The sequence below is a fragment of the Lynx rufus genome, unplaced genomic scaffold, assembly GCF_022079265.1.
Source record: "Lynx rufus isolate CCGP_SWC_20201006 ecotype Redwood Valley unplaced genomic scaffold, mLynRuf1.p SCAF_13, whole genome shotgun sequence".
Taxonomy (NCBI): domain Eukaryota; kingdom Metazoa; phylum Chordata; class Mammalia; order Carnivora; family Felidae; genus Lynx; species Lynx rufus.
The window spans coordinates 42,717,440-42,729,299 of NW_025814827.1; the positions used below are offsets into that span (position 1 = coordinate 42,717,440).

At 36.8% G+C, this 11,860-nt stretch overlaps 1 protein-coding gene across 1 annotated transcript; it reads left to right on the plus strand.

Moving 5' to 3' along the window:
* Positions 1 to 9,271: 9,271 nt before the first annotated feature.
* On the plus strand, positions 9,272 to 11,307 carry LOC124508280 (olfactory receptor 11H4-like). The gene is made up of 2 exons (XM_047074678.1): positions 9,272 to 10,220; positions 11,219 to 11,307. Exons 1-2 carry the CDS (start codon positions 9,272 to 9,274, stop codon positions 11,305 to 11,307), a joined length of 1,038 nt encoding a protein of 345 aa, XP_046930634.1.
* The last annotated feature ends 553 nt before the right edge of the window (positions 11,308 to 11,860 follow it).

The following is an 11,860-nucleotide window of genomic DNA, read 5'->3' on the forward strand; positions in this document are numbered from 1 at the left end:
CAGCTGCACCAAAAAGAATAAGATACCTAGGAATAAACATCACTAAGGAGGTGAAAGACCTGTACTCTGAATATTATAAAACATTCATGAAAGATATTGGAGATGACAAACAAATTCAAAGATATTCCATGCTCATGTTTTTGAAGAAGTAATACTGCTAAAATTTCCATACAACCCAAAGCAATCTATGGATTCAATCCCTATTGAAATACCAACAGCATTTTTCACAGAACTAGAACAAATGATTTTAAAGTTTGTATGGAACCACAAAAGACTCCAAATAGCCAAAGCAATCCTAATAAAGAATAACAAAGCTGGAGGTATCACAATTCTAGATTTTGAAATATACCACAAAGCTATAGTAATTGAAATGGTATGGTACTGGCACAAAAACAGAACAGTATGGAGTTTCCTCAAAAAATTAATAATAGAAATACTATATAATCTAATAATTCCAGTACTGGGTATTTACTCCAAAAAACAAAAATATTAATTCAAAAGAAACATGCATGCTTAATGTTAATTGAAGCATTGTTTACAATAGTCAAGATATGGAAGCAACCTAAACATCCATCAATAAATGAATAGATCAAGAAGACATGGTATATACATACAATGAAATATTACTCACCCATAAAAAATGAGATATTGCCATTTGTGACAATGGATGGACCTAAAGGTCCATTATTATACTATGTGAAATAAGTCAGACAAAGAAAGGCAAGTATGATATGATTTCACTTCTGTGTGGGATCTAAAAAACAAAACAAATGAATAAATGAAGAAAAAGCAGAATCAGACCTATAAATACAGAGAACAAACTGATGGTTGACAGAAGGGAGAGGGGTAGAGGGGTGGGCAAAATCTGTGAAGGGGAATGGGAGATATAGGCTTCCAGTTACGGAATGAATAAGTCATGAGAATAAAAGGCACAGAAAAGGGAATATAGGCAATGGTATTGTAATATCATTGAATGGTGACAAGTGGTAGCTACACTTTTGGTGAGCATATCATAACATATTATCAACAAGCACCGAGTAATGTATAGAATTGTTAAATCACCACATTATATACCTAACATCAATATAACACTGTATGTTGACTATACTAGAATTAAATTTTTTTAAATAAAGTTGTTGAACCACTATGTTGTACCTGAAACCAATATAACATTGAGTGTCAACTATACTCAAATTTAAAAATAAATAAATACTTTTTAATTTTTTAGAGCAAGAATATAAGTACTTCCAGAAAATCTTCTATAAGCCACTATATAGCTAACTACTCCCAGAGATTAATGAGCTCCCCAAAACAAAATGGCTGTAAAATGCAATGTAAATTAAAGCCCAAATTGAAATATTATTTACAAAATTTTAGTAAACACAAATTTTCATAATAGAAAGATGGTTACTTCAATCTACCATCCTGATAAGAATAAAGAAAAATACCGATTTTTTTTTAAGTAACCTCTATGCCCAACGTGGGCTTGAACTCATGACCATGAGATCAAGAATCACATGCTCTACTGACTGAGCCAGCCAGGTGCCCCTCAAAAATACTGCATTAAAAAAAATAAAACTTGGGGCGCCTGGGTGGCGCAGTCGGTTGGGCGGCCGACTTCAGCCAGGTCACGATCTCGCGGTCAGTGAGTTCGAGCCCCGCGTCAGGCTCTGGGCTGATGGCTCGGAGCCTGGAGCCTGTTTCCGATTCTGTGTCTCCCTCTCTCTCTGCCCCTCCCCCGTTCATGCTCTGTCTCTCTCTGTCCCAAAAATGAATAAACGTTGAAAAAAAAAAATTTAAAAAAAAATAAATAAATAAATAAAACTTGAGAATACTGACAATATGAAGAGTCAATAGGAAACTCCTAAGTCAAAAAAATTTTGGGAAGTCTGAATGGTAAGAACTGGTCATGTTCAGAATGCACTTGCCTATAGATAAAATCATTATGCTTCGTGGCAGTGCCTGGCTGCAGAGATGGAGATGGGAACCCAGGGCTCACATGAAGCTGGAACCCGTAGTGGTCTTCATCCTCAAGTAATTACGGACCAGAACTAAACCTGACACCATTCAAAAGGAAAATCAAAAATCAGCCATCCCTGGAAGTTTATGGCCATGGTTCAGCTGTTGCTTGGATTTGGACTTCACATACGATTTTCTCCAATTTCCCCAACATATTGCCAGCAGCTGTGGGAGAGTGGAATGGGAAGTTATTGTTTAGTGGGCATAGAGCTTCAGTTTGGGATAATGAAAAAGTTCTGGAGATGGATGTTGGTGGTGGTTGCATTACAAGGGTAATGTGTGTAATGCCTCAAGACCATACACTTTAAAATGGTTAAAATGGTTATTTTTATGTTATATATATTTTACCACAATAAAAAATATTATAAAACCATCAAAAAGAGGTAATAGAGGAAAATGACATAAAAATACATGAATAATATGAAAGAATGCAAGAAAGAAGAAACAAAGAACAGATAAGACAGATAGAAAACAAACAGTCTTGGGACACCTGGATGGATTGGTCGGTTGAGTGTTTGACTTGATTTGGGCTCAGGTCATGATCCCAGAGTCATGGGATTGAGCCCCAGAATCAAGCTCCATATTGAGCATGGAGACTGCTTAGGATTCTCTCCCTCTCTCCCTCTCTCTCTCTCTCTCTCTCTCTCTCTCTCTCTCTCCCTCTGCCCCTCTCCCCTGCTCACATTTTCTCTAAAATGAAAATTAAAATAAAATAAAATAAAATAAAATAAAATAGTCTATCAGTAACTAAGGACTGGAAGCAAAAATTTGCAGATGTCAAGTATGTAAAGAAAATACTCTCCCAGAGTATAAATAACGTATGTTGTGAACATTTTCTATATTTCACAGTGAAGAAGACTTCTGAAAACAAAAAGAAATTCACTAGAAATCCACATGTAGACACCTCACCATTGCCTTTTAGACATTATTCCTACCTTCACTCTAGGAGCCAATTTAACCCAAACTGTATGAAAACTATGGATAAAAAAAGGATGCTACACCAAGGGGTCTTGTGGGAGTCATCAACCATCCCAAGGGGAGACTGAAAACTTCATAATAATCTCTATGATGAAACTTTAATTGTACCCTTGAGAGTCTCAATAATACATCCTATGCATTTATTTATCTGTACCCCTTCTCAAAATCTCCTCATGATGTTTATATCTTACTTTGTTCAGCTATTTTAAAACAAAAGTAACCAATATATAAAATTCACCTATTGAATTTCCTCTGCTGAGTGAGACAAATTAAAGATCCAGGTGCTTGGGGGTGATTGAGGTCACTCATACAGCTCTTGATGAAAATATTGATATGTCAATGGAGGTCCGCACCTCAAGGATAGATTGTAGGGCTGTACTTCTTTCCACCGGCTATCCTATTGCCCAACAGAAGTACCCTAATGCTATAACTGTTTCTTTGGAGCACTTCAGGAAGGGAAGAAAGGGAGTGTCAGAAGTTAATTTTGTCTATCCCAGGGTTCTCAAGGTCAGGCTCCCCCCATTTTGATTCCACATAAAGGAAAGAGAGGAATCAATAAGAAGATATCAACTCAGAGTTCACTCCCAGCTTTCTCCACACTTAGACCTATCATGAAGGGTAAGTAACTTTTCTGTCTAGGCATCATTGCACTTTTTCTAAGACATCCATAAATGGAATTCTAGCTCCAGTAAAGTCCCATTTTAAAATTAATACATTTTGGCAAACTTGGGTGGGTTTCATGCCTCTGGATATGTGATTTCATCCACAATATTTCCCATAACATAATAATAAGTTATGTTACATGAACTGTTGACTCCAGTGCCCAGCTACTCAGATATCCCTCAGCTTAACAATCCCTGAAATTTTCTTGCCTAATGATTCATAAAAGAATGCCTCATTATTCAGAAATTTGATAAATTACATAATTTTGTTTTAGAAACTGTTCAATGTTGTACTCAATAACTCATTTTCTACAATGCCCTCAATTAAATATAACTTATTCCCAGTTAGTCTTATGCACGTCACAGGTAATATAATTCCCTTCCTTTAACCATTTTTCTACATCTTGAATTGTTAACACTACTATCTTTTAATGTCTTCTTCTTTTATATCAGACAAAGCTCTATGTCTTTAAGTACCAGAATATATAAGAAAGTTAGTAAAATAAAAAACCTGAGCAACCAAAGAGAGCTACCCATAGCTCTGCTATGTGATGCACTGGAACCTACTGACTTTTTAACCAGTTTTTTAGGTTTATTTAATATTGGTTTTCATTTGGGTTTTTAAATGGTTATGTTAAAAAAATTATCCTAGTTACTTGGTAATCATAGTTGTTGGTAATATTATACTAGTACATTCCAGGAACTGTACTAGGCATACATGTTCAACAGTATTTTCACAAAAGCTCTGAAAAATAGGTGCTGCCTCACTTAAGAGCATACAGTACGTCATATGGTTTTGATCCCAAATCAATCTAGATGTTATCATTTATTTTCCTCTAACTACAGTTATATAAGAGGACCACTGAGTTATGTATTACTGGACTGAGCCAATCAGTTGTGAACCTGATCCAGCTATGGTATGTCACCACATAGCTATTGTCAGAGTGGGTGATCTCGTCCTCACCAAAGCAGCCGCTTTCCTCCTAAAAATACATTCCTAGTCCATCAGAGAGGCCCATTTTTTCTTTCTAGGTTATATGTACAGCAGCTCCACTCCACTACTGGACCATCCGAACAAAGAAAGCGTCTACATTGATCTATGCGCCCAAGACAGATTTGAAAAACATTTGGTAGGGAAAATCAACAGGATATGGTGATTGACAGCCTATGAGAAGTGACGGAATTAGAAAGTGCCTGGAATGATTCTCAAGTTTTTCGCTTTAGCAAATGCCAAGAGTGGAGCCATTCACCAAGAAATGTACAAAAGGGACAGGAAACTCTTAGAAAGAAACAGATGAAACAAGAGGTATTAAGCAGAATGGTGATTATAGATTTGAAAATATAAAAAAGGGTAAATAACTAAGGAGGCTTATATTTAGAATGAACACTCAAACGTGACAGAGATATGAGGCAAGAAGGGATTAATGGGCCACGGGTTTAAACATGACCTTGCTACAAGTCACATAAGACTCTGTCCAATGATGTTCAGATTGGACGCTCAGTGATAGCCCATAAATTCAGTAGATGAGCTTTATTGTGATAGGATTGGCAAGACCAAAATTTACCCAACCACTAATTCGTCAATAAATGCCTACTATGCGCCAGAAACTCAATAAGCTGAGAATATAAAGATAAAGTAACGTCATTACTTAATTATAAAAGTTGTCAAGCTAGAGGGAGGGAAACATAAATACATGATTTAGTCATTATGCACATGCTCTAGTAGAGACATCCATAACATGCTATAGAAATATTAAGCAGGAATTTATCTTATAGGTAAAGACAGAGAAACTCAAATATCATATGATCTCACTTCTATGCAGAATCTAAAAAACAGAATGAATAAACAAACAAAAAGCAGAATCAGACCTATAAATGCAGAGAACAAATTCATGGCTATTAGAGGGGAGGGAGGTGGAGAGATAGGGCAAATAAGTGAAGGGGAATGGAAGATACAGTATTCCAGTTAAGGAATAAGTCATGGGAATAAAAGTTACAGCACAGGCAATATAGTCAATGGTATTGCAACAGCATTATACAGTGACACATGATAGCTACACTTGTGGTGAGAATAGCTTAACATATAAAGTTGGTGAGTCACTGTACTATACACCTGAAATTAATGTAACATTGTTACACTCAAAGAAAAAATTATTTTTGTTTTTAAATAGTTTTGGGGTGCCTGTGTGGCTCAGTAGGTTGAGCGTCTGACTCTTGATCTTGGCTCAGGTCATGATCTCACAGTTCATGAGTTTGAACCCTGCGTTGGGCTGTGCACTAACAGTGCGGAGCCTGCTTGGATTTTCTCCTTCTCCCTCTCTGCCCCTCCCCTGCTCATGCTTTCTCTCAAAATAAATAAACTTAAATAATAAATAAATAAATAAATAAATAAATAAATAAATAAATAAATTCTGACTTGATGACTTTAGTAAATATCAAAAACATATCTAGAAATCATCATCAAAAACTAGGATGTAAAAAATTGATTAGCCTATTAATTTTTTAATCATTACAAGCTCACTTTATAGGTCAAGTATCTTAAGATATGTGTTTAAGAATATTAATAAAGTGCTTATTATAATATAAAACATTGATCATCTAAATCTATCACAAGGGAGTTGATTAAATCTATGGAAGACAATGCAGCCATTGAACTGATGATATAGAGCTATAATATATATTTTTAAATTTCAATTGTAGTTGGAGTATATATTAGTTTCAGGTGTACAACATAGTGGTTTGACAATTACCTACATTACAAAATGTAGGTACTTACTTACCACCATATGGGGCCCCTGGGTGTCTCAGTTGGTTAAGTGTCTGACTTTGGCTCAGGTCATGATCTCACAGTTCATGGGTTCAAGCCCTCCATCAGGCTCTGTGCTGACAGCTCAGAGCCTAGAGCCTGCCTCAGATTCTGTGTCTCCCTCTCGCTCTCTGCCCCTCCCCCACTCACACTCTGTCTCTCTCTCTCTCTCTCTCTCTCAAAAATAAACATTAAAAAAAATTTTTTTAATGCCCATCACCATAAAAATAGTTACTGTCTGGCACCATACAATGTTATTACAATATTATTGACTACATTCCCTATGATGTACTTTTCATCCTGTGAAAAGTCGTTTTATAACTGGAAATTTGTGCCTCTTAATTCTCTTATTTCCCCTACTCCCCCAAGCCCCTCCACACTGGCAATCATCAGTTTGTTGTCTATATTTATGAGTCTATTTCTATATTTTTGATGTTCATTTTGGTTTTAGATTCCACATACAAGTGAAATCATATGGTGTTTTACTCTGTATGACTTACTTCACTTAGCATAATACCCTCTAGGTTCATACATGTTGTCTCAAATGGCAAGATTTTAATTTTTTATGGCTGAGTAATATTCCACTGTGTATATAAACCACATCTTTTTTTTTTTTAATTTTTTTTTCAACGTTTTTATTTTTATTTTTGGGACAGAGAGAGACAGAGCATGAACGGGGGAGGGGCAGAGAGAGAGGGAGACACAGAATCGGAAACAGGCTCCAGGCTCCGAGCCATCAGCCCAGAGCCTGACGCGGGGCTCGAACTCACTGACCGCGAGATCGTGACCTGGCTGAAGTCAGACGCTTAACCGACTGCGCCACCCAGGCGCCCCAAACCACATCTTTTTTATCCATTCATCTACTGATGGACACTTAGGTTGCCTTCATATATTGGCTGTTATAAATAGTGATGCAATAAATATAGGCATGCATATACCTTTTCAAATTAATGTTTCCATTGTCTTAAGGTAAATACCCAGAAGTGGAATTACTGGATCATATGGAGTAGAGCTTTATTTTTAAAATGGAAAAAATACTAAAGTATATTAAGTCTTAAAAACATGCTATAAACAGCCTATTTTGAAAAATCCCATTTTAATTTTTAAAGAAAAGAAGTATGCAATTCTTCAAAGAGTTAAAATTTGCTTATTCTAAGAAGTGGGATTGTTTTGGGGGTTTTTTTGGTTTGTTTCTATATTTTTCATGCTCTTAATTATTAAAAAATAGGATTTTTTGGGGCGCCTGGGTGGCGCAGTCGGTTAAGCGTCCGACTTCAGCCAGGTCACGATCTCGCGGTCCGTGAGTTCGAGCCCAGCGTCCGGCTCTGGGCTGATGGCTCAGAGCCTGGAGCCTGTTTCCGATTCTGTGTCTCCCTCTCTCTCTGCCCCTCCCCCGTTCATGCTCTGTCTCTCTCTGTCCCAAAAATAAATAAACGTTGAAAAAAAAATTATAATTAAAAAAAATAGGATTTTTTCATTTTGAAAGTAAATTTTATTTGGGTAAGATAAATGTAGTATTTATAGCATCTGTAGCATTAGTAAACTGAAATGACAATACATAAGCATTTTAAATTGTTTGAAATGTATTGAATAACTTAATGTTTAAAAATATCCTTGCATTTGGAGAAATCTTATTTAATATTTTTACATAAGGTTTGTGTATAACCAAAATGGCATAAAATATCATTTGTGTTCAGCAAGAAGAATTAATCTTTTGCAACATTTAGAGCTATGTTACGTTTGCTTGTTTGTCTATTTGACTTTTGATAATTAACCTTTCCCAGTTTATGAAGATTCTGAGTTTCCTGCATGTGAGCAGGGGAGATTGCAATCAGTAATGTTAAAACTCATCATCTGTGATATGTAGACAGCATAAGAATGAATCCTTCCAAGTAGCTGAACCATATATTTTGAAATAAATACTTACTTAACTTTAACAAATACATTACTTTAATGAGAGATTTATGGTAAATAATTCAAAACACTGTACTTGTTTAAAATAGTGAAGATTCAATTGACTAATGAGGGGAGGTTTTTTATGCTTTTTTAAAATTATTTATTTCAAGAGACAGAGAGAGAGACAGAGTGTGGGGTGGAGGGAAGGGCAGGGCAGAGACAGCAAGAGAGAATCTGAAGCAGGCTCCAGGCTCTGAGCTTGCAACATACAGCTCGTCGCAGGGCTCGAACCCATGGACAGGGAGACCATGACCTGAGCTGAAGTCTTCAGAAAAATATTACTATGACCCCTCCTCCTGGTTTTTATGCTAAAAGTTATAATTCATTAATATGTTATAAGAGAAAATTATTCTGATGTGAAAAGCTCAGAAAGCATAATGGACATTCACAGCCCTAGGATATCTGAGATGCCAAGTACTTTCTACTTAGTGAGAGATGTCAAAAAAGAAAAAAAAAAGTTATCGCAGTCCTAATTCTTGGCTAAAAAATTAGCACAGACTAAAAGCTGTTCTATCAGCTTTTTTAACTACGGGTGGGGAAAAAATACAAATACTTTACTGCATTTAACAGTGGGTAATACTCCGAGTTTCCAAAATCTCAAAGGTAAGATAGTATTTTCCTTTCAAACCTAACCCCACGGATAATGAAAATTTAAATAATGTAAATCATTCCATTGTTATGAACCTAAGTTTATTGAAATTTGGGATAGTCAGAATTATTGATTGGTTACTTTTAAATAAGATCTGATGAGTTAGTGGATGAGTTATTACAAACTAATTGCCAAATAGCCAACACACACACCTTACATAGGTTTCCTACCAGTTTTCCAGGAAACAAAATGTCTTGTATAATGGTGTTTTCTGTCTCCTCTGCAGCCCTGGAATTTATGAACAGTTCAGAGACAAGCACTGTGACTGAGTTTGTCCTCCTAGGCTTCCCTGGTTGTCAGGAGTTGCAAAGTTTCCTTTTCTCACTGTTCTTGGGGATCTATATATTTACCATAATGGGAAACGGGATTATTGTCTGTGCTGTGAGGTTGGACCAACGGCTCCATACCCCAATGTATATTCTCCTAGGCAATTTTGCTTTCCTTGAAATCTTGTACATTACCTCCACTGTGCCCAGTATGCTAGTCAATTTCCTCTCAGAAACAAAAACCATCTCTTTCGTTGGCTGTTTCCTCCAGTTATATTTTTTTACTTCCCTTGGTACAACTGAGGCATATTTCCTCTGCATCATGGCATATGATCGGTACCTCGCTATCTGCCACCCACTGCACTACTCAACCACCATGACCCAACAACTCTGCTATATCTTGATGTCTCTTTGCTGGGTGTTGGGGTTCCTTAGTTACTCTGCCTCCACTATACAGCTCTCTCAATTGCCTTTCTGTGGACCCAACACCATTGACCACTTTATGTGTGACATGGACCCACTGATGGCTCTGTCCTGTGCTACAGCTCCAGTCATGGAGATCATCTTCTATGTCCTGAACTCCCTCATCATCATCCTCACACTTCTGTATATTCTTGGCTCCTATACTCTTTTACTGATAGCTGTGTTAAAAGTGCCTTCAGCTGCTGGCCTGCGGAAGGCCTTTTCCACCTGCGGATCACATCTGACAGTGGTATGCTTATTCTTTGGAGCCCTTTTGACAATGTATGTGAGTCCCACAGCTGATAACCCAGCTGAAATTCAGAAGATTTTGACTTTGTTCTACTCCGTGGTGACTCCCTTCTTAAACCCTCTGATTTACAGTTTACGAAACAAGGACATGAAGGCTGCAATGAAGAAAATCCTGAGGATAGAATGAACGTAAACTAGTCTACATGAGACCAAGCAAACCAATGTCCAGACATAAAAAATTAATTAAGAACTTGATTTACTGTTGCCAGTTCTCCAATGCACACTTCAAAAAACATATTTCTCAGTGAGAATGCTTTATTCTTCAACCAACCTGGTAGAGTTAAACCATAACTGATTCATTTACATTGCAAATGTAACAATATTTCCAACATGGATAACTCCAGTAGATAGTGATATGAGGGCATCATACTGTGCTATTGTATACTGTGTAGTTTTGGTTATTTGGAGATGGTGGTGGAAGGTAAAACAAGGGCAGTTATCCCAGGTGCACATCACTGCTGTATTCAAAGCATTAAGACAGACCAATATTTTTTAAAGTGAATAAAGAATCTAATTTAAATGCCTAATGGATACATACTTAAGGGATTTAATAACAATGCCTTCCTTATCCCTTGGGTCTGCATGGTTGAGAATCTTCCAGGTTAGGGATAGACTGAAAGTTTGATGCTTATATAAGAAATACATGTCCTAACATCAGATAAAATTGTAATAATTCTTTCAAGAAAGAGTTTGTTAGTATTTATTATGTTCTTGGCACTCTTTTAAGTACCAGAGATACACCATGACCAAAATATTCAAAGACCCGTATCCACATAGTTTACTTTCTAGTGGGGACAGACAATTTAAAAAATAAGTAAAATATATAGGATGTCAAAGCATGATAAGCACTTTGGAGAAAGTGGAATGAGGACAGGAAGTGTGGAAGGAGGAGCTGAAATTTTAACTAGGATGATCATCAGAGAAGGCCACATGAAGAAGGCAGTATTTAAGCAAAAGCTCGAGTAGATGAAGAAATGAGCCACACAGACAGCTGAGGCCAGAGCATTCCAGGCAGAGGGAAACAAGTTCTCTATAAGATCCCAAGGCAGAATTATGTTCAAGTAACAGCAAGGAGGTTGGTTTGGCTGAAGTAGAGAAATTAAGGGGGAAATTTTTGGAGATAAAGTCAAAGAGAATGATCAGAGGGCCAAATTGTGCAGGACCTTGTACACCATAGTAAGAACTTTTAATTCCATGTGAGATGGGAAGCCTTTGGAGATTTTTGAACAGAGGAGCAACATTACCCCATTTATATTATGAAAATTTTGTTGACAATAGACTAGAGAGGGGCATGGCCATTTTAAAGCTCTTATTTCCAGTTAAATTAAAAAAAAAAGTTTGTTTCTTTCCAAGGAATTTGTATCTGTAATCTGTCCTTAAGGATACATAGTTGGGGATGGGGAAAAGCCAGGGAGCTCATTTGCTCAAAATGAATGGAAAGTTCTCCTAGATTCTAAAAAAGGACATTCTAACTCTGGAATGATGTTTTTGTGACAATCTTAAGAGATAATGTAGGGGAGAGCTTGGGGAGATGGCAGAATAAGAAGGCCCTGACCTCATCTCATCCCACACTTACAAGTAAATATCATAAATATCCAAGTCAATAAACCAGAGAGCAATCCAAAGACTGGCAGAACAAACTCCACAACTAAATATAGAGGAGCTGCACCTGAAAGATTATGAAAGTCAGAAAGGCAGAGGAAGGATCCCTGTAGGAGGGAGGTAGCTGCACAAATGGAGAGGGCAGAGAAAT

Excerpts from the sequence above, each read along its gene's own strand:
- LOC124508280 (XM_047074678.1), top strand. The coding sequence starts at position 9,272 with ATGGTGTTTTCTGTCTCCTCTGCAGCCCTGGAATTTATGAACAGTTCA. Across the intron at positions 10,221-11,218 it reads GGCTGCAATGAAGAAAATCC|TTTTTGGAGATAAAGTCAAA; the intron begins TGAGGATAGAAT and ends TTAAGGGGGAAA.